The sequence below is a fragment of the Oncorhynchus clarkii genome, chromosome 28 (genome assembly GCF_045791955.1).
Source record: "Oncorhynchus clarkii lewisi isolate Uvic-CL-2024 chromosome 28, UVic_Ocla_1.0, whole genome shotgun sequence".
In the NCBI taxonomy this organism is placed as follows: domain Eukaryota; kingdom Metazoa; phylum Chordata; class Actinopteri; order Salmoniformes; family Salmonidae; genus Oncorhynchus; species Oncorhynchus clarkii.
In genome coordinates this window covers 23,441,278-23,464,391 of record NC_092174.1, presented here as the reverse complement: position 1 = coordinate 23,464,391, position 23,114 = coordinate 23,441,278, and the positions used below count along the sequence as shown (strand labels likewise).

Genomic DNA, 23,114 nt, shown 5'->3' with positions numbered 1-23,114 from the left:
TTTTGAGTCTCTACTGTGCAGTGAAAATGCAAGTGGGTGATATATTGTGTAGATTAACTTTTATATACACTACCGTTCAAAAGTTTGGGGTCACTTAGAAATGTCCTTGCTTTTGAAAGAAAAGCACATTTTCTGTCCATTAAAATAACGTCAAATTGATCCGAAATACAGTGTCGACATTGTTAATGTTGTAAAAGTCACTTTGCTCCCACACACTGACTCGGTACCGGTGCCCCTGTCTCTAACCAGAATAGAAAGAGGAGTGGGAGGCCCCATGCTCAACTGTGCAAGAGGACAAGTACAATAGTGTCTAGTTTGAAAAACAGACGCCTCACAAGTCCTCAACTGGCAGCTTCATTAAATAGTACCCGCAAAACACCAGTATCACGTCAACAGCGAAGAGGCAACTCCAGGATGCTGGACCCCAAACTTTTGAACGGTTGTGTATTTCATACTGTAGGGCACAGTATCTACAATTACTTTCAATTGCATTCACAATGCAGGTCTCCAGTCAGAAAGCATATTGTGTTTGTCAAAAGAAGTAAAGAGTAAACCAGTTGCCCCACAGAGGGGCTAACTGATGCAAAGCTGAATGTTTGTAAGACGTACTGTATACTGTACTGTACTGTACACAAGTGACTAATTAATGAGTATTAGTATAATGAAAGTGGAGGCTCCACAGAGGAGGAAAGGGAGGACCATTCTTCTCAGTGAATTTCATAAAAACAAAAATAGTGAAAGATTTAAAAAGTTATTATTTTTTAGATAAAACTATACTAAATATATTCACGTCACCAAATAATTGATTGAAATACACTGTTTTGCAATGAAGTTCTACAGTAGCCTCAATAGCACTCTGTACGGTAGCACCATGGTGTTGCCGGAAGACAGCTAGTTTCCGTCCTCCTCTGGGTACATTGACTTCAATACAAAACCTAGGAGGCTCATGGTTCTCACCCCCTTCCATAGATTTACACGGTAATTATGACAACTTTCGGAGGACATCCTCCAACCTATCAGAGCTCGTGCAGCATGAATAAACATGTTCACCCAATCAAAGAATCAGAGAATGAATCTAGTACTGAAAGCATGTACTACAGCTAGCTAGCACTGCAGTGCATAACATGTGATGAGTTGTTGACTTAAAGAGAGAGAAAGACAATAGTTGAACAGTTTTGAACAAATACATTTCTTTAAAAATGTAGAATAAGCAAGAGAAAGAGAGAGAGCTAGCTATATTTCATTGTATTTCACTTTCACTTAGCTAGCATATGCCGCTATCTAGCTTAGCCTACTCAAACACCAGGCTCAAACAGAGAGGGTTGCTATGTTAGCTCGCTGGCTATGGCTATCCAACACTGGAACTCTTCCAAGTCAATGTAAGCTTTTGGTTTTATAGATGTAATGCCACCGAGGCTGCCGGTGTAACCGCTAAACTGCTTGCTGACTGTAGACTGTACTGTATGATTGTAGCAGGTTTTATAACATGTTAGTTTTGGTAGCTATGTTGTCTAAGACATTAGCTAATATGGTGAAAACGATGTAGGCTGTGTGTAGCAGTTAGCGGTTATGATATAGTTTGCCTTCAAAAAGTTTTTTTGCCTGGTCACAGACAGCTGATGTGTTGTTCACAAGTGAAGGGAAAGGTGAGAGGAGGAGAGCGCATAGATGCAAGAAGGAATTTATACAACAAGCAAAATTATCATGCTGTTTGTATGTGATGATGTGAAAGTGAACTGTGTTTGAGTGTGGTCAGGGGTGTATTCATTTCACAGATTCTGTTGACAAATGTTTCTTAGACAAAAGCAAACGGAGAAGAACATACCAGAATTTGTCCAATAGAAACTCTCATTTGCAACTGTTAGACTAATGATTACCAACTAGAACAGCCAGATGCAGGCAGGAGTATGCAAGGTGGTATTGAATGTGTCACTGTCTGTCACCTTGATTACTCTAATTTATATCTCAACCTGTGCACCTTTCATTCATAGGCTGGGTTGTAGCAACCTCATGATGGGTATAGGGACAATTAGAGTATCATGTATAAGCCTAAACCTATCACTGTTACATTGAACTGGGTGAATGCAATATGAATGAGAGTCATTCAATATGCTGTAATAGAAATAAGGCCATGCTCATAAAAAAAAAAATGTTCTCCCTCATCTTAAACGTCACGACCGCCACTGGTGAACACTTATCCTGCAGTGTGCTGCATGGGGGGTAGCCTAATAACAGATGTTACAAAAACAGATTTAATGAATTTCATAAATATTAAGATGAAAATAGTCTCATCATTTATGTGTACTCTGCTCAAGGCAGCGACAGGAGGGCACCAATAAAGTGTGCCAAGACGTTAGACAACTATTCTGGGATTTACGGAAAAAGTTTCATAGGGTTCTTTAGGGACAAACAGTAGAGGCATGAAAAGAGTCCATAAAGAGTTGACTGGTTCTACTATTGCAGTGCGAGGCTGTGGGGAATATTGCACGGTTGCCACACTGGCAGTGGAAGTCTGTGTGTGGGATACCAACAAATAGGGAGAGAAAGAGAGAGGCTTGCCATCATCACAACTGGGTGGGTGTGTGTGGAGGAGGAAGGGTGATGAGGTCAGAGCAGGAGGCTGCACATGTTTGATCCACTATGTAGAGATACAGGAGAACCTTATTCTAACTCTGAAATGCTCATGTTGTGAATAAAAACGTGCGTTTTTAAATGGAAATTGAGAATAGTTTGTTGTTGCATTTCCTACTTCAGAATATGTACCCTATGGGTTGTACTCTATAGGCTACATGTTCTGAAGTGCAGTGTTGGGGTCAGAATTGAATTGAGTGGGAAATTGCTCTTTGATTCCAATTCAATTCTTGCATTTGAATTGAACACATCTCACAGGACACAGAATTTCAAATAATTTCCAGACTACTGTAATTCTTAAAAATAAATTGGGGGGGGAATTCCGTGACATGTATCCTATCTATTGCATGTGAGAGTGAATTTAAATTATCGCTGTTATAAATAACACATTATCATTATAAAACCAGCAATGCAAATATAATTACTCTCTTCCAACTAAACACAGCTGGCAACTATGTTACCATAATAATGGTTAACTCTCTCAGGGAGTACAGGAATGAGGCACTAACCACCACAACACTTATTTTTCTGGAGTTAGTGATTGTTGCCCCATATACAGTACATTATATATGTCCACCCAGAAGTCAACCTCAGGAGCAAGCTATAAAGCATGAGAAGGATTGTACAAGTCATATTTAGAAACCACTCACCTTTACACACCAGCTAATGTTTCTCTAGTGGTTAGCTGCCTTGACATTTCAAACATACTTCAAAACTCATATAATTACTGACTATATTTTACATACAGTAGTTGTACTGTACAATAAACCAACATCCACAATCAAAAATATTTTAAAAGTTCTCACACTCTAACTAGTAACATAAATTATGTCATTAGAGGCTCAATAGTATATTGGATCAAGTGAGATAATTCTATAAAGATACAGTGCCTTGCGAAAGTATTCGGCCCCCTTGAACTTTGCGACCTTTTGCCACATTTCAGGCTTCAAACATAAAGATATAAAACTGTATTTTTTTGTGAAGAATCAACAACAAGTGGGACACAGTCATGAAGTGGAACGACATTTATTGGATATTTCAAACTTTTTTAACAAATCAAAAACTGAAAAATTGGGCGTGCAAAATTATTCAGCCCCTTTACTTTCAGTGTAGCAAACTCTCTCCAGAAGTTCAGTGAGGATCTCTGAATGATCCAATGTTGACCTAAATGACTAATGATGATAAATACAATCCACCTGTGTGTAATCAAGTCTCCGTATAAATGCACCTGCACTGTGATAGTCTCAGAGGTCCGTTAAAAGCGCAGAGCATCATGAAGAACAAGGAACACACCAGGCAGGTCCGAGATACTGTTGTGAAGAAGTTTAAAGCCGGATTTGGATACAAAAGATTTCCCAAGCTTTAAACATCCCAAGGAGCACTGTGCAAGCGATAATATTGAAATGGAAGGAGTATCAGACCACTGCAAATCTACCAAGACCTGGCCGTCACTCTAAACTTTCAGCTCATACAAGGAGAAGACTGATCAGAGATGCAGCCAAGAGGCCCATGATCACTCTGGATGAACTGCAGAGATCTACAGCTGAGGTGGGAGACTCTGTCCATAGGACAACGATCAGTCGTACATTGCACAAATCTGGCCTTTACGGAAGAGTGGCAAGAAGAAAGCCATTTCTTAAAGATATCCATAAAAAATGTAGTTTAAAGTTTGCCACAAGCCACCTGGGAGACACACCAAACATGTGGAAGAAGGTGCTCTGGTCAGATGAAACCAAAATTGAACTTTTTGGCAACAATGCAAAACGTTATGTTTGGCGTAAAAGCAACACAGCTCATCACACTGAACACAACATCTCCACTGTCAAACATGGTGGTGGCAGCATCATGGTTTGGGCCTGCTTTTCTTCAGCAGGGACAGGGAAGATGGTTAAAATTGATGGGAAGATGGATGGAGCCAAATACAGGACCATTCTGGAAGAAAACTTGATGGAGTCTGCAAAAGACCTGAGACTGGGACGGAGATTTTTCTTCCAACAAGACAATGATCCAAAACATAAAGCAAAATCTACAATGGAATGGTTCAAAAATAAACATATCCAGGTGTTAGAATGGCCAAGTCAAAGTCCAGACCTGAATCCAATCGAGAATCTGTGGAAAGAACTGAAAACTGCTGTTCACAAATGCTCTCCATCCAACCTCACTGAGCTCGAGCTGTTTTGCAAGGAGGAATGGGAAAAAATTTCAGTCTTTCAATGTGCAAAACTGATAGAGACATACCCCAAGCGACTTACAGCTGTAATCGCAGCAAAAGGTGGCGCTACAAAGTATTAACTTAAGGGGGCTGAATAATTTTGCACGCCCAATTTTTCAGTTTTTGATTTGTTAAAAAAGTTTGAAATATCCAATAAATGTCGTTCCATTTCATGATTGTGTCCCACTTGTTGTTGATTCTTCACAAAAAAATACAGTTTTATATCTTTATGTTTGAAGCCTGAAATGTGGCAAAAGGTCGCAAAGTTCAAGGGGGCCGAATACTTTCGCAAGGCACTGTATAAAGTATCATGATTGCACAGAACCCAATGTGCAAAAACTGGTTGAGTCAACGTTGTTTCCACAACATTTCAACAAAAAAACTCAATGTGATGATGTTGAATCAATGTGCAAAAATGATTGGATTTGCTAAAAGTCATTAAAAAAATTCCCACCAAATGTTTTACCTAAATCCAATGGCATGGTCAACTTTTGTTGTTGTTGATTTCACATTGAATTCACGTTAGTTGACAACTCAACTAAATGTAAATCAAAAGTAGACGTTGAACTGATGTCTGTGCCCAGTGGGAACACTGTTCACTGTACTGTACTGCACTGTACTACAGTGTGTCAAATTTAGGAGGGTTATACTATAACAACATTCATTTGATGGAGCTGATTTCTACTCACAGCAACCACAGACATTGGACAAGCATTAACAAGTACTGGAAGACATTCATCAAATACATGATAAACACACAATATTCTCCAACTTTTTTGATTGATTATTATTTTATTTAGTATCAGGTATACTATTAGCAGTCGCTACAGTCCAAATGAAAGGAAACAAATCTAATTTCACCAAACAGCACCTCTGAGATGGTGATGTATTGATCCTTGTGCGGGTCTGTGACGGTGGGGTCTTTTCATGTTGTATAACACTCCTGCAGCAGTGAACAGTTGGCGTCTTTGCCAGTGGACTCCTCTGCAACACTGCCCTGTGAATTTTGACAGTGTTCTGATGCATGCCTCTTCTCTCTGGAGAGTGGTGCGGAACTCAATGAGGCCATCAGCAGCTCTCTATCAGCCCTGGTCCTCTTCCTGGAAAAGTTCCTCTCAGTCCAGCCCCCGGTCACTCAGCAGAATGGTGGTGATAGTGGGGGTTGTGTGTTATAATGGGTCACCACTACAGTACAGTGTATACAATATATTAACCATAGCTTTGCACTAGCAATGGAAGCTAGTATGTAATATCTATTTCTAAAGAATGGATAAAAGTTTATGGATAAAGGTCAATATGTCTGTCCTATTGGATTCCCTTGTTTCTATTCCATATTGAAGTAAGTCTGACCCACTTACAGCTTTAATATTTAACCATCTCTTATGTTGACTGACTATATACGTAGTCTAACAAGAGCTTTTGACAAAATTAGAGAATACAGTACATTATCTTAGATATGATCTTGCCCCTTTAAAAAAGTTACAGCATTAGTTAAAATGCGTTATCCGAAGCAAACTCCTTTCAGACGAAACTATTGAGTAAAATATACTGAACTTGAATCTCAACCCTTACATAAAGCATCCCACAGAGGGTATGTGTGTGTACGGGTGACTGACAGAGACCTTTCAGCTGGGGTTGACCACATCTGTGGCAGGCGTGGGGGAAATGCATCCAGGGAAGTGAGATCGAGATCAACACACACAAAGTCACTCTTTGTCTGCTCTACCTAGCGCACAGCCAGTGGGCCCGAGTAGTTTAACATAAGGGCTTGCTCAGCTTTCATTCTTTACTGCTCCTGCCTGGAAAGGATATGGGCTTTCTACAAATTCTGTTTTTGAAATGTTGAATATGAGTGCCTTTGTTCTGTGGATATATGAACATGTGTAATAGCTGTATAATGTATATACAAAATATTATTAATGTTTCAACCAGATAATTGGGTTTAGAAATATGAAAAGCTACTACTGAATACACCAGGATTTAGCCCTTTATCACACAGTAACGCCCTGTGAACCTGACAAACACATGTTAGATCTAGGACAGTAAGACAGTACTCTCTCTGCCATCCAGACAGGGTACCAGTAGTTTCCAGTACATTAATGGTGCCTTTCTAACAACGTGAGGTAGTGCTTTATAAACTACATACCATACAGCTACTGTATTATGAACAGTAGCAATCAATGGAGAACTGATTTCATGAAACATACAATAATTGCTATACTGTATGTTCAGCTAAAATACATGCTATGAAAGTCCCAACTGTCCTTCCAGAATTGACCATTGATAACAATGATTTCTTCACAAATGTAAATAAATAATGCATATTTTGGGTGTCTCACCATGTGGTTCGTGCTATGAAATTCTCTGACGCACTCCTGGCCAGCCAGGCTTGAACTGTAAAAATCTATGAATAAGGGCTATACAATTTTGTATCATGAAATATAACATCAACATCAATCATCAAAATGTATAAAATACTTACAAATTTTGTAAAAACAATACAAGATTTGAAATATCATAGAATTAAAACCTTTACCATGCATGCACATTACATATTTTTCTGTTCTGATACAAATATCTATGAGAGATTGCAATTTGTTAGACATTCAACTTATTTACAACATGTTATATACAGCCAATATACAGTCTTAAAAGATCTACATTTGAACAGTGTATCTTTGTATATATTGTGATCAAAGTGAATTGAACAGCCTTGAGAAGCTGAGGTGCAGCTTAGCAAGAGAAGGAAACCATAAGCAGTGTAATTACTGGCCGTGAAATGACAAGTGCTCATTTTCATTGCCAGTGTCCTTGCAATGTGGATTCAAATGACTGCAAATACTCTGAATGCTTTGCCACCTGAGGGATTCTGTAGGCTGGGAGGAAGAATGGACACTTGTGTAAGTTTGCATTCAGCTTAGAACAGTTTACATAGTCAAGCCAAGGTACAGTATATGACACTGATTCTAGCCTATAATGTATCTTTTATTTGAGCTTTATTTAACTAGGCAAGTCAGTTAAGAACAAATTCTTATTTTCAATGAGGGCCTAGGAACAGTGGGTTAACTGCCTTGTTCAGGGGCAGAACAACATATTTTTACCTTGTGATTTCTGGGATTTGATCTTACAACCTTTCAGTTACTAGTCCAACACTCTAACCACTAGGCTACCTGCCGCCCCAAATCTGACAAGGCAAAGAGTTTTTCTGACCACATGAGCCGACCAAGAAAAAATCCTGGTTCCTAGCCATTACGCATCCAAAAGCATTTGCAACAGAGTCAAAACCCCACAATTGGCACGCGTTTCCCTTATTCATGTCCCTTACCTTTCTGAAGAGATTCGGTTCTGATAGCTACCGCTGTACTGTCTCCTCTTGTCCACGGGCTGCACATCCAGGTAGCCTCCTGAGTCATTCTGAATGACACCAGCATGGATGGCTGCCCGACATATACTGGATTTCTAGAAAAGAACAAGGTAGGTTAGCGTAAAACACATGCCGGTTCTATGAGAGAAATAAAATATTTGAAGGCCATTGTCAGACATACAGTATATACATACATACAGACAGACAGACAGACAGACAGACAGACAGACAGACAGACAGACAGACAGACAGACATACAAGGACTTACATCTGAATACCATTGTGTTCCAATGACTCTGGCACGAGTCTCATGCAGACAATTGCGGGGGCAATACATCCTGGTGGGGGAAAAATATCTATTAAACACGGTATCAACTTTACAGTAGAAGGTCAAGTTCGGTTTATTAGAAAGTGACCTCTTTCTTTACCTTGGACAGTGCCGTGCAGGTTTTTTGTAGGGACAAAACCGTGCAACGGTGGTCTCACATGTGACTGCTTTTACTGAGGAGCAAAGATGCCACAACGTCATTCAAACAATACATGCATTACTGAGACATAAAGGTGCACAACATGATAGTAGACCAGACATACCTGGTACAGTAAATACGTTGAAGGCATTTGCACTCCTGTTCATCCTGTAAATTTGAATCATTTGGTGTGAAAACGTGTCACTTGTTGGTTTGGCTTTATGACAAACATAATGGAATGAGTAAAACAAACATAGTGGAATGAGTAAAACAAACATAGTGGAATGAGTTAAACAAACATAGTGGAATGAGTACAACACACATAGTGGAATGAGTACAACACACATAGTGGAATGAGTAAAACACACATAGTGGAATGAGTAAAACACACATAGTGGAATGAGTAAAACAAATATAGTGGAATGAGTAAAACAAATATAATGGAGTGAATAAAACAAACATAGTGGAATGAGTTAAACAAACATAGTGGAATGAGTACAACACACATAGTGGAATGAGTAAAACACACATAGTGGAATGAGTAAAACACACATAGTGGAATGAGTAAAACACACATAGTGGAATGAGTAAAACAAATATAGTGGAATGAGTAAAACAAACATAGTGGAATGAGTAAAACAAACATAGTGGAATGAGTTAAACAAACATAGTGGAATGAGTACAACACACATAGTGGAATGAGTAAAACACACATAGTGGAATGAGTAAAACACACATAGTGGAATGAGTAAAACAAATATAGTGGAATGAGTAAAACAAACATAATGGAGTGAATAAAACAAACATAGTGGAATGAGTTAAACAAACATAGTGGAATGAGTAAAACAAACATAGTGGAATGAGTAAAACAAACATAATGGAGTGAGTAAAACAAACATAGTGGAATGAGTAAAACAAACATAGTGGAATGAGTAAAACAAACATAATGGAGTGAGTAAAACAAACATAGTGGAATGAGTAAAACACACATAGTGGAATGAGTAAAACAAACATAGTGGAATGAGTAAAACAAACATAATGGAATGAGTAAAACAAACATAATGGAATGAGTAAAACAAACATAGTGGAGTGAGTAAAACAAACATAGTGTAATGAGTAAAACAAACATAACGGAATGAGTAAAACAAACATAATGGAATGAGTAAAACAAACATAATGGAATGAGTAAAACAAACATAGTGTAATGAGTAAAACAAACATAATGGAATGAGTAAAACAAACATAATGGAATGAGTAAAACAAACATAATGGAATGAGTAAAACAAACATAATGGAGTGAGTAAAATTTTAACTCACGCAACAGACTGAACACCATTTTTGTACGACTTTGTGAAATGTGATTTTCTTCCTTGTCTTGTAATGTCCAGCCAGCCTCCGCCATCGTCTATGATTCCAGCGTGCAAACCAGCTCCGCAAACACTTGATTGCTGAAAAATTCAAATATGTTTCACTACTCTTTATACCAGAGTTCCCGAACTGGCGGCCCGTGGGCCAAATAATTTTATTTGGCCCCCCAAGTTTAATGAGCATATTCATTTTTTTGTGTGAATTTTCATTGTTGGACATAAAACACCGTAAAAACACCAGGAAATCAGCTCCAACTGATTTTGTTTGAGGAAATATGTTCCCAAGTTTTCCCACAAATAAATAGAGAGACATATGTGATCGTATCCCAATGTAATTACTATGTTTTTGTCAGGTACTATATCGGTTTGCGCTTCTTCTTATTGTGGTCAATTTGCAGTGTACAAATTATTTATAATTATGTTCCGGCCCCCTGACCATCCTCGGCCTGCAGTTGAATTTAGTTGGGGACCCCTGCTTAATGTATTATGACACTATACTATGGCCATCCCAAACTGTTCAACTCCCGCTCTGAGGGGTCCAATACTGCTCAAGAATTAGAATATGTGAGCAAAATGACTAAAGTTGTTTTATATCATTATTTTTATATCCTACAACTTGTGCACTGAGAATAGACAAAACAAATTGACATATACAAAATTGTGTTTTCTTTTCATACCATATCATAATACCCAGTCCCTATTACTTTTCCTGGGCTAGACAAGCATCCAGGAAGACACTCGTACCTGCAAGAAGAAACAATAGTTATAACTCAGCTTTGACCAATTCACAGGAATGAGTAAGAACTGAGTGACAGCATCGACTTAGTGAACAACTTAAGCCTACCTACAGTAGGCCTACCTACAGTATTACTAGTGTTTCCTTTACAACGTAGGCCTACCTACAGTATTACTAGTGTTTCCTTTTCAATTTAGGCCTACCTACAGTATTATTAGTGTTTCCTTTACAACGCAGGCCTACCTACAGTATTACTAGTGTTTCCTTTTCAATTTAGGCCTACCTACAGTATTATTAGTGTTTCCTTTTCAACGTAGGCCTACCTACAGTATGACTAGTGTTTCCTTTACAACTTCGGCCTACCTACAGTATTACTAGTGTTTCCTTTACAACTTCGGCCTACCTACAGTATTACTAGTGTTTCCTTTACAACTTCGGCCTACCTACAGTATTACTAGTGTTTCCTTTTCAATTTAGGCCTACCTACAGTATTACTAGTGTTTCCTTTACAACTTAGGCCTACCTACAGTATTATTAGTGTTTCCTTTACAACTTCGGCCTACCTACAGCATTACTAGTGTTTCCTTTTCAATTTAGGCCTACCTACAGTATTACTAGTGTTTCCTTTACAACGTAGGCCTACCTACAGTGTTATTAGTGTTTCCTTTACAACTTAGGCCTACCGATTACAAGTGGTTCCTTTACAACGATCACGCAGCTTGGTCTCACAGTCCATCTGTTGACCTTTAAAGAGAAGAAAACCAATCTCACTTAGATCTTCTGGCAGTCATTCCAAATATAAACTTATCTGTCTGGTGACAGACATGTCCTACTGTACAATGACATTGTATATGAAATACAGTGCAATCAAATGAGAGATACATTCTTACACATTTGCACTGTGCTGACCACCTCATTCCTCTCCACGTTGTCATTGGATGATGGTGTTGGGGGCAGTGGTCTCGCCCGAGGCTCTTGGGCCCTCGGTTCTGGCTGCGACTCCGGCTCGATGTAATTTGTCTCTTCTAGTTCAGGGGCAGGACGTCTCTGTACTCCGTTCTCTGAAGAAGAACAAGAGCCACATCACATGTTATATGCCCTGCAAAACAAAAATGTGAAAAGCAACCAATGTGTTTTGCACCAAAAAAGCAGCCTACCTTTGTAGCAGAGATTGTCCCTACAGCCTCCACCGTAGCTGGGCGGACAAGCAGAGCATGGGGTGCCATGTTTGTATGGGGCATGCCCCCACCAGTTTCCCCTGCACACAAATTACATCATAAAACACACTGAACCTTTTGACTCAATCCCTCCCAGTTCCAATACACTACATAATATACAGCAATTTGAACTTAATAAAACATTTTTGTGGGGGGGTCAAACATAAGAATATATTTTTTTAAACTGGAAAACTTACGGCGGTGAGTAGTTGCAAACCAAGTACACAGCTTTAGTCCAAATCATGCCCCACACATTCATATTGTAGCACACATTGATAGCGCATCCAATATGGCTGCTTGTTGCCCAAACCATCTGCAAAGACAGACAAAGTAGCTCCCTTCAGATAATGGTCCTCTCAGACTTCTCTGTCCTTAAATAAAGTCTTATGATATTGTCATAGGAAACTCTTACCTGTGTGTAGTGAGTGCAGACAGGACCAGAGCATCTGAAAGGGCAGTGTGGGTTACATTCCTGTGGATAGGGATAGCTGTAGTCTCTCACTTCATCATACCAGGCTTGGACGTGAAATGTTGGTGGTCGGTCTCTGAGGAAAGTGGAAACAAAACAATTGAGCTAACTGGACACAACCCATGGCAATATGTCAGTACTCTGTACTCTATTGTTTAATCACACATTTGTTGCCTCATGAGTTTATACGACCACACAACTGTCATTCATCCTGTTGAAGCCACCTAAAACACAGCATCTAGGAGTAATCATGTTAGGAAATGCATATACAGTACTACTCTATAATGACATAATGCATATAATCAAACTGGTCATCTCTTCTGTTATTATACAGACCTTCCCCAGTGGGCACCCAGGTTCTGTCCAATCTGGGTTAGCATGTGTTGTGGTCCATGCTCCCACAGGCAGGTGTGTGCCCAGTGTTCAGCACTCCTCTCCAGCTCCGTATCCCAAACCTTTCAAATGTGAAAGTCAGAGTTACTCTGATAAGCTAAACGCATATCTGCAGGCTCATCAGATTCGTGCTAGAGCTACTGAGACTAAAACTCTTAAAAATGCTTGTATTAGTGTTACTTAGACTCTAGAAATACAGCATTCTTGATAAACAAACATTGGAAATGCAAATCTTAACATTCTTCCCAGAAAGTATTGGGGGACCTGATGGCATTTTTAGTACTACTGGCCTCTGCATCAACTCTGCACTAAAGTGCACCAATCTGCACATGATACAGATCTTGTATTGGGTCAATTGACACTATAAACTATTTGTGCGCCACTTGTTTCTGACAAAGAGCTAAGTAGATATGATGTGAGGAATTCTAATGTTTCTGCCAAGCTGTAGTAAAATTGTCCATTAGAAGAATAGGTGTAGTGTGCTGCTGTTCTGCTGTTTAACTGCACAAACACCCATCAAGGTTAATTGAAAAAGGTGCCAGTCGGCTTCCCTGTACAGTCCTAACGTCTTCCATGTGTAGTACATTACATGAGTGATATCTGCATTATGCACTGCTTAGGGTTAGTGCAGTGGGCTTGAAGGAAATGGACATACTGTAGGCCTGGATCCTAATCTCTGTTTATACATGGAAATCGTCCAAATTGTCCAAATAGTGTTGGATATTTACATTAAGACATCGAAATTATGTCCTCTAAATGGCAAATCCTTTGTGTTCTTCTCAACATTTACAGTTAACCCCTCCATCTGGGAAGAGTACTTTACATTGCTTCCAGGAATCCTTTGCAGAAACCTATATTTGATCAACCATACTTCAAAGGATGATGCTCAACTGTTAAAAGTTTGAGTCAACACAGACCCAGCTCTGTTGCCAAAGGCAATTAAATAAAGACTAATATTTGAAAATGTGAGTTTAAATGGTTGAGGCAGAGTGCACAATAACAGTGGAAGAGAGAGCTGGTCGGTAGCCAAGGCAGGGGCCAGAGCTCGAGGTTTGACAGGGGCAGTAACATACTGGCTTTATTGCTTGGCTGTTGGTCAGGCTTGTTTTTAGGTTTTGAAAAAGTACTCAATTTTCATACTTGAGTAAAAGTAAAGATACCTTGATAGAAAATGGCTCAGGTAAAAGTGAAAGTCACCCAGTAAAATACTACTTGAGTAAAAATATTTGTTTTTACATAAGTATAGTTGTGGAAAATTCACTCAATTGGCATACTTAAAAGTAAAAAGTAAATGCTAGATGTCAAATTCCTTTTATTAATTAAGCAAACCAAACGGCACAATTGTATCATATTTTTACATTTACAGACAGCCAGGGGCAACACTCCAACACTTAGACAAAAACATACAAATGCAGTATTTGTTAAGTTAATCTGCCCAATCAGAGGCGATTGGGATGACAACGCATTATATTGGTAGGTGTGTTGTGAATTGGACCATACTGCTGTCCTGCCTGAGCATTCGAAAGTACTTTTGGGTGTCAGGGAAAATGTATGGGAGTAAAGATCTACATATTTTTTTTAGGAATGTAGTGGAGTAAAAAAATATAAATTCTCAAGTAAAGTACAGATATTTCTAAAAAACTACTTAAGTAGTACGTCAAAGTATTTTGACTTAGTTACTTTACACCACTGGCTCTCAGAGCTTGGTGTGAAACCTGCATTGGCCCTGACTTTCCAAATGTGATCTGCTGAAACCATTCTGGTTGAATGGGTTTGAGAATGTTCCAGATTATCAAGCCTAGATGTCTTGAGTCTATGAACAAGTATCACACGTTAGCTTAGATGAAGTATGAGTGCAAAATACGTAACTAACACTTGCTTCAATCTGTAGTACTGTACAATCTCCTTCTTCAGTATGAGCAAGTGTCATATTCCAATTGCCTACAGTCCAGCTTAGGAAAACCTAAACATAACATAAATATAGCAGACACAGATGATCCTGGTTTAGCTTTCTTACCATATACTCCATATTTGAAGCTTGAGGATAAACTTGACCTCTGAGCTTGTTGTGCAAATCGAGGATGAGGTGCATATCACCGTCAGTTATGGCTCTCTTCCCTCTCTGTTTGGACACCCACCACTCATCATCTTTGTTCATATACTTCTCCAGTATAGCCTCCAGGTGAGTAGAGTTAGGGATCCCCATAGAAAGTACTGTTTGGGCAAAGAATAGCAACCCAAACCCTCTCAGCCAGTCCTGAGGTACACCCTTCATGATGATGATCAGCCTCTCCAGCCTCTGTGGTTCACTCCAATACAAAATCTGTATTCTGTCGGCTAAACAAAATTAAAAATGAAATAGAATATGATGGTTGGTCAAGCATTCAGAGATCTTTATTCAATTTAATATTAATGGTTATTGATTTATGCATTCACTTGAATGTGAGAACTGATGAATTATCACATCTCTGGCACAAGGATATCATACATTAGAATTAGAACGATACTACTGTACATGGCTTTGGTGTATTTTAAGCTCTTGACAGTAGGTCAATTGCACTGTTCACACAAAAAATAAGTTTTTGCCAAGCACATGCAATATTTCATGAGCATGCGTATTGCGTGCGAAATTCTCTCACAGGCTACAAGGCAAGGCAATTCACCTCCGATCCTGTTGTAATACAAAGTTATAATTCAAAACAGTATTTTTCGTTATCCCAGTGTCGAATATATATATATATTTTAAATGTACCTTTTACCAAAACGTTTTGTTCAATCTGGTCAACTATCCCCGGGAAACAATGTCCATCCAGCTCCAAAAGTTGTATTGAAGCAGAATGGTGAACATGAAAGCTACTCTTCATACATCCTAAGATTTAGGAAATCTATAGGAGCCTAAATATACGTAATAAGTAAGTAAGTTCGGATATCGTACATCCACCAAGGAATCTCGAGCGTACCTGTATAATCATTCAAGTATGAGCGCTCCCTGCGTTTATATGCCAAATTTAGATTTAGCGATGCGTAACGCCGCAGACCCCGCCCTTGGCCTCCTCCTGTGTTCCCAGATTGAACTATTGGAAGACTCTGGTTCTGATCCCAGCCATCCCACTCAAATTACAGCAAGGTAAACTTTGGTTAATAAGAGCCCACTCACATGTACATTTAGTATTTCTTTAGAATAGTATTTCTGTTTATGTTTGTTGGTAAGATTTTGAGATGTTAAATTATCACATTTACTGTAATGGGATTTGAGTTGAATGGATTAATTAACTATTACTGTAATGTACACCCCAAACATCACTGTCTATGTTATTTCAAGCCTCTCTAGCTTTGTGCCTGCATCCATGACACAAAGAAAAGCTTCTCTCTGAACTTGCTGTCCTCCTAAACTCCCTGTTAAGCAACACAACCCAACTGAGCTCTGCAGCTTAAGGATGGCCAAAACCATCAAAACTGATTAGGCTTTTTCCACTTCAGTGAGCATCAAGCCAAGTTTGAGAAACAGACTCTGTTCCTCAGGTGGGTATCATGGAGATAGCTGGTATCCTATGGGTAGAGGGCATTCTGTGCTCCCTGTTTTATGAGTGCCTTCCTGGGCATCAGACTCTCAGCACCTTAGGTCATGCTGACTTCAATCCTGCCTTCCTAGTAAGATGTCTAGAGGAATCAACCCACATGACCAAGAAAAGCCCACTCAGGTGGAAATGAAGTCAGTGCCCAGCTAAGACCTGTAAAAGGTTGCTGTACAGTACCATGGTTGCTTCCAGGTGACTGCATTGATGGGGTAACTTGTACAAGCAAATACATTTTGGGTGAATAAGTACCACTGCCAATTCAAAGTTGCCTACTAAGGGAATTTTAATCCCATTGATAGTCCTCTTCAGTGCTTTAAAGTAGAGATGCAGACACTCCATGCTAGGGGTCAATTGTGTTCTAGCACTGCAAGACTCCAAGTCAGTGGGGAACTGAACAGATCCGAGAGATAATTGGCTTATGGGCTGGGCCTAAACAAATTCTCTGTAATGATGTTGACCAGGGACATTCTTTTGATTTTATTAAGCAGTGTACAGAACGTTTCAGCAGATAGTTGACATTGTGTCTAAATAACATTTTCCTGTGTTGTTTTCCCTATTATTAATTTCATTACTTGTCTTTGTGTGACTTATGTGCAACATTTCCATAATTATCAGTCTTCTGTCTTCAGTCACAGGGACATTGTTGAATATTCACAAGGGAATATTCCACTGCAGGCAGAGTTTTTTCATTGCACCTTTTATACCTGCTGTAAACTGTGTAGCCCATGTGACAAATACAATTTGATTTGAGAAAAAAAAGGTTTGCTTTGTCAGGCTTGCCCTCTGGTGTTCTCCTTTCCTCACTACAGCTGCTAAAACCTCTTCTGATGCAGTTGGACATTCCAAACACACTTTCTCAAGCAAGACAAACAGTTTAGCAGTCTTTATTCTATAACAATGCTAACAGGCCATAGCAATTACATGAACACAAATATAAGTGACATTCAACGGTGTAAAAATATGAAGCTTCATGCAAATAAAAACAACGACATGTAATTCATCTTCTGGAAAACACTTCAGAAGTACTTACAAAAATACAGTAAATCTTTAATAAAACAATATTTAGCAATGTTGAAAATGCTACTGACATATGGTACAGTGAGCTGGAGTCGATCGATCCAATGTACTCTTGTCTTTATAATTATGAGGAAGCTTATTAACCACTGCCTAGTGGAGGTATTTGTAGGTTTGACCTCTGTACCAAGTAGTCAATCAAAAGTCACCAACAAAAACAACATGATTGCTGATCAATACATTTGACCATCAATATGATGGTAAGACAACAATAAGTTGTATGCTACAACATAACAATGTATGATACTCATTTACATCTCAAAACCAAATCAAATGTAGCTTATAATTCAAAATGTGTAATTGTATAAAAAGGTACATTGTACATATAAAGTACTTGGGGGAAATACATCTGACATTTGAAGCAATGTGAAATTATGATATCTGACAGTTCATTATTAAAACAGATGTCTAAATGGTTTACTTGAACCAGTACATGTAGTTGGACGTTATTGCAGGGAAACATAGGTTGTTACTACATGAGCCTCCATAGCTTGGTGGGCATGCTGAACATGGGATGCCAACTTTGTAGGGAGGTTCTCCTACCCAGTTCCCCCTGGAAAATAAATAGTAATAATGTGTCATTCTTGTTGAAGTTGAAAAATGCTCCCCTGGGCATTAAACATATAATTTTCCAATTTGAATTAATGTAGTAGTCATTTCCCATTTCACAAATCTAAAGCATAATAGCAGCTATACGTTTGTATTTTGCATAAAATAGCCTTGATGCTTTCATAATGACATCAGTTTACGCGAACACCTATAAATCTGTTCTCATTCGGTCTGACAATGAGTTTCTGAAATGTAAGAGAGAGGATATCAATCATTCAGCTGTGATAAGTGGAGCTTGTTAAGGTATTAAGCAGGACTCACTTTGGGGAATAATTACAGACCAGGTATGTTGCTTGTCTCCACATGGCTCCCCAGACAACCATGTTATAGCACGTTTGAACTGCACAGCCAACTCTGTTCGTTGTAGCCCACACCATCTGAATATCAGTCAGATAAGTCTTTTGAGGATAAAAATACTTTCCTGAAAAAGAAGAAACTCCAGCACCCTGGTTATCATGAATACTGCACAAATGATTGAATTCATCTCGTAGAAGCAATGTTTAGGTCAATAGACCTTCATCAGGGTCTTCGTCAGGAGAAGACTACCCCAAACATTCCCAAATCTGAAGTGCCTAGATGGCTACTGTACCTGAGTGTAATGTGTACACATCGGTGCAGAGCACCTCATTGGACACCTGGGGTTGCAGTCACGAGGGTATGGAAACATGTAATCATTGACTTCGTCATACCAAGGTTTGACCAGTTGCAGAATGGAGCGATATCTGGAAGAAACACATCAAGTACATTCATTTTGTGCCATAGTCAACATTGCATGAGGTTGGACTCAAAGATGGCATTGCTCGGATCCCCCTCAATCAATAAAAACAAATAAAATATTGTATCAACACGTGGTCAGTTGATATATGATTGACACATGCCAGGCTTTACATACCCCCCTGTTCTGACCGACAGGTTCTGTCCCAGGTATCTCAGTAGAAATGGTGGTCCATGTTCCCAGAGACACGTGGCTGCCCAGGCTTCAGCAGATCTGGCAAGGCCTTCATCCCACACCTGTATGTGTTGCAGACATGATAATGCATTCATTGGGATTGAACCTAAAAGTGCACAAAAACCATGCATTGTGAGCTGCTCTCATAAATATCTACCTGAATTACCTTGCATGAATACAAAATGCACAAAACTGCTCATCAGTTATATGTTGATACCGAATAGAAAGAGTAAAGCTTCTTGCAATGATATCGAATAGATGCCAGAATCCCCCCCCCCCCCCCCAAAAAAAAAGAGAAAGAAAATGTGACCATGAGCACACTGATTTTATGTAGTAAACTTATGTTTCCAGCAGGGTGAGCCATAGACCAAGCCATAGTAGGCACATGACTCATGATGCATTCCTACATTTTAATTGCCCAAAAAAAGTTATACAGTAAGTTATCAGATCAAATCACAAAGGCAACATTACGCCAACAAATCTCAAATAAAAAGTAGCCTACTAGTTTAGCATGTAAAACATTTTCAATTGAATCTCAATTAAAAACTTGCTCTCACCATATACTCCATATTTGCAGCAGGTGGAAAGACGTTTGCTCGGACTTTATTGTGATAGTCAAGGATGGCAAGCATGTCACTTTGTGAAATCCAGCGTTTCCGTCTAGACTTGGGGATGAGCGCAGACACCTGCGCGTTTAACGTTGAGTTCATGTCGGTGAAATTGGCTATTGAAGTGGAATCTGTCGAGTTATGGATGAGCCATCCACTTGCTCCACTGACTATGCAGAACAGGACCACATTGTTAAAATAGCACATGCCTTTCATTCTTCTCCCGTTTAGTCACGTACTGTAAAGAAAAACAAAGAAATAACAGTCTCGTTTGAAATAAAACAGGCAGCCTACATTACTCTGGATAATTATGTCATGCTCTTGAATAAAAACGCAAAGGTAGAAAGATCACATTAATTCTTTAAAAAATGTTTTGGCAAATAACTATACTATTCAAACTATCACTTCCCTGGTTAGATTCAAAATATAACATGAACGTTTGATCCAAAATACATTGTTGAATAGCCAATGTCTTACCCGCAATTCAGAAAGTCTCAGATGAGCCTGTTCAAAGTTGTACAATTCCCTTCTCTGCGTACTCTGTTCAGTCCCTCTCACTCTACTGCGACATGCCTCTGCCTTGGCCACGGTTTTTATAATCTGTCATTGCTCAAGGAGCATATGGTAAACAGTGTCTGAGTTGTTACTGTCAACATTATATTATTTGTATGCTACTTGTAACATTGTTTATTGCATGCTTATTTATTGAAAATCAAATTGCAATACATTTAGGTCAAGTTAGGATTATATCCTTTATATTACTGTAATAGCAAGGTGTCTTCTTCATGACTTCACTCAGTTGGTTGTCAGCATCACAATGCCATGCTTGTTGTTCACGATGATATTGTCTTAGTTATCAGTCCATGGTGCAGTTAACTTTCTGCTCTTATTTTAAATTGGATCAGGCTCATGCCCTTGAGCAACAAAACCTTGTCAGGAAAAGACCAAACACTGATTTAGATAGTCTCAGGTTTTCCAACTACAGTATTGCAAGTAATTTTCCTGGTCTGAGGTCTCCTGTGCCTAGGGGTTATTGTCATGTTCATTGTAATGGAAGGATTACACTTGTTCAGTGGCCAAATCTACTGCCTGGGCACTCTCCCCCCTCCCCCTAGAATAAAATAAGTGCCAAGTTGAAAAAAACTCATGAGGGTCATAATTTTCTTTGCCATTTGGAAATGAACTGAAGCAAAGTGCTTCAGTGATTTACCCCATCGTTTCTGTTATTTTGCTTATTTTGCTTAGTGCTTTTGAAAGTTTTATTGGAAGAATGACATACTTGTTTTCTTCCAAATAGTGCAGTGATATAAAAACTTGGCTGTAAACTCAGAGCCGTCTTTGAGTTCCATTGATTCAGTCAACTCAAGTTTTAATATTGCAACATCAAGAATGACAATTCATATACATCAAGGGAGTTGTGTCCTATTTTGTTGCCCTGCAAAGAATGACATAAATAATACGTTAAGCTACAGCCTAGAAGAAACTCAAAGTACAGTTGAAGTGATGTTCATTCATGGTAATTTAGTGGTAGCCGACCATTCAAGGCAGTGTTTTCCCTTCTGAGCCACAAGGACTTAGTTCCCTGTGTGATTGATTGTACAGTGGAGCTAGACCACTAGGCAGTAGCTTTTGGTGTGACATCATCACTCTTTACACAAGAAGAGTGTAATTAGCCGCTTGGAATAACTTCCTGTACTGGTTTAATGTTTGTTATACTATGGATTATAAAAATCTATTCATGCCTGTTAAGATTTTGACTCTCTCCCATTGCAGCTGTTCAAGGGACACAGGATTTTGACTGTTACCATTGACTTAGTTTTGTCCAAACCAAATATATTATTTCGGATAGTTTAATTTAAGATGAAAAAATATTTATTTTTATTTTATTTTTCATTTTATGGTATTGGAGAAGTGAAGAATATTCCAGTAAAGCTGACCAAATTGGGGACACACATGAAACTATGTGGTGGTTTAAAAGTATACTATATTCTTCAATTTGCCACTTGTGCACTCCACCCAATTATATTCTTACCCATTGGCAGGGGTTAGTCTAGAACCGTAGACTTGACCATTTTGAAAGAATGAGATGTTAAAACTGTACAAGCTCACATCAGTTTTGGTATTTTTGACCCATTTTGGCCTTTATTTCATTAGAAATCACAACTGCATTCATATCAATTACATTATATGAAAAACTAAACTAGTTATGGTGTTTTTTTTCCCATCTGGCTTGTGTTTTGGTATTACCCTTAAAACATTCATATAAATGTACAATTAGTATAGACCAGTTAGATGTGTAAATATACAAGCTTGATGCATAGTAAGGCTGTAAGCAACCCTAAATGAGATCTCCAGCTGCCAAACAAATTACAAAGTTAGAATTGAAGGTTGACCTATAGAGCTTAGGAAACCATGTAATTGAGGAATGGGGTTCTTCAGGGATACAATGCCTTTTCTCAAATATTCCATTGTCTATTCTCAAATATTCTATTCCATTCCAAACCTCTCATGTGTTCTATTTTCACAATAATAAAAAAAAAAAAGATCAGCAACTGGGGCAGAATGAAATTCCTCCAGGGACATAAAAACTAAGACTACTTCTGCAGTGCATTCAGAGTCCCATGCAGTCTCAATAGATCTGAACCGGTGGCATAGGCCCATCTCCCACCTCCGAGTGAAGGCAAGCTTGAGGCAAGCTTTTTCTGTCCAAGAGAAACAGTCCAGTTAAACCCACAATATTTCTCTGTGGACTTAAGCATTCATTTTTTTTATTTTTTATATTAGCAACAGGTTTCAAGCTGTTTCAGAAGAACCAGGCAGCATGGGAAAAATGCATTCTCCCAAAAGGCTGGTTTCAAGACTTACTGTAATTTGTGACTGAACTGACAAATGTAGTTTCTGTGATGACACTATCCCAATTTCATACTGAAATAAAACAATCGGAGCAAAAACAATGTTTTTGAATGACTCATATCCATTATGTTATAGCTTGACCTTCGCGGTATTAAAATGGTATATTGCACATGTTCAAATTCTCAATATTATTCTATTCAGAATTAGTCCTATTTTGTAGTGAAATCAAGCAATCAACACACTCCTTAACGTACTGTATATTTCCCCTTTGTTGGCTTGTTCTAATTGAGATAATGGGCTTTCTATGGCTTAGTATTCTAAATTCAGGTTTGGCCTTCTCACAGATTATCGAGACTTGGCAGGCCCGTGACAGCAAACTGGCCATCAACCAAAGATGATGACCGTGAGATTGTTTTTTCAGATCCTAGGCCTGTCTTACCTCAGACCCCACACTGCTGTGGCCAGTATGTTACTCAGACGGGCAGGGCAGCTCAGCTCTATTGGCACGCACCCTCAAACCTGCTCGGCAAATTAGCAGATCCAAACCAAATGTTAATGCCAATGAAATAAGCTGCATGCCAGACAGT

General features: G+C 38.9%; 2 protein-coding genes across 3 annotated transcripts; both read right to left on the bottom strand.

The window, feature by feature from the left end:
* Positions 1-5,615: 5,615 nt before the first annotated feature.
* Positions 5,616-15,818, bottom strand: LOC139386806 (cysteine-rich secretory protein LCCL domain-containing 1-like). The gene is made up of 15 exons (XM_071132613.1): positions 15,609-15,818; positions 14,874-15,193; positions 12,800-12,918; positions 12,407-12,539; positions 12,192-12,307; positions 11,935-12,035; positions 11,668-11,838; positions 11,461-11,521; positions 10,719-10,785; positions 9,992-10,122; positions 8,799-8,842; positions 8,636-8,708; positions 8,476-8,545; positions 8,169-8,302; positions 5,616-7,719 (listed from the first exon to the last, which is right to left on the bottom strand). The coding sequence occupies exons 1-15, from the start codon at positions 15,718-15,720 to the stop codon at positions 7,668-7,670; spliced, it is 1,704 nt and encodes a 567-aa protein (XP_070988714.1). The 5' UTR covers positions 15,721-15,818; the 3' UTR covers positions 5,616-7,667.
* Positions 15,819-17,302: 1,484 nt separating this feature from the next.
* LOC139386564 (peptidase inhibitor 15b) lies at positions 17,303-20,727 on the bottom strand. Of its 2 annotated transcripts, XM_071132217.1 has the most exons (7): positions 20,437-20,727; positions 20,152-20,283; positions 19,624-19,912; positions 19,010-19,128; positions 18,707-18,839; positions 18,379-18,494; positions 17,303-18,061 (listed from the first exon to the last, which is right to left on the bottom strand). In XM_071132217.1, the coding sequence occupies exons 3-7, from the start codon at positions 19,888-19,890 to the stop codon at positions 17,926-17,928; spliced, it is 771 nt and encodes a 256-aa protein (XP_070988318.1). In that variant the 5' UTR covers positions 19,891-19,912; positions 20,152-20,283; positions 20,437-20,727; the 3' UTR covers positions 17,303-17,925. The 2 variants fall into 2 exon arrangements, with proteins under 2 accessions (XP_070988318.1, XP_070988317.1); XM_071132216.1 differs by having other exon boundaries at positions 20,152-20,726.
* Between the last annotated feature and the right edge of the window lie 2,387 nt (positions 20,728-23,114).

What these genes read in the sequence shown, in the direction of transcription:
- LOC139386806 (XM_071132613.1), bottom strand. Translation starts at nt 15,720, where the DNA reads ATGAAGAGTAGCTTTCATGTTCACCATTCTGCTTCAATACAACTTTTG. An exon ending in AATGGTGTTCAGTCTGTTGC is followed by an intron (nt 8,843 to 9,991) that starts GTGAGTTAAAAT and finishes TCAAATTTACAG; the next exon opens with GATGAACAGGAGTGCAAATG. An exon ending in CAACGTATTTACTGTACCAG is followed by an intron (nt 8,709 to 8,798) that starts GTATGTCTGGTC and finishes TTTGCTCCTCAG; the next exon opens with TAAAAGCAGTCACATGTGAG.
- LOC139386564 (XM_071132217.1), bottom strand. Translation starts at nt 19,890, where the DNA reads ATGAAAGGCATGTGCTATTTTAACAATGTGGTCCTGTTCTGCATAGTC. An exon ending in TGTGTACACATTACACTCAG is followed by an intron (nt 18,495 to 18,706) that starts GTACAGTAGCCA and finishes ACTGATATTCAG; the next exon opens with ATGGTGTGGGCTACAACGAA. An exon ending in GTCTGTAATTATTCCCCAAA is followed by an intron (nt 18,062 to 18,378) that starts GTGAGTCCTGCT and finishes TTTATTTTCCAG; the next exon opens with GGGGAACTGGGTAGGAGAAC.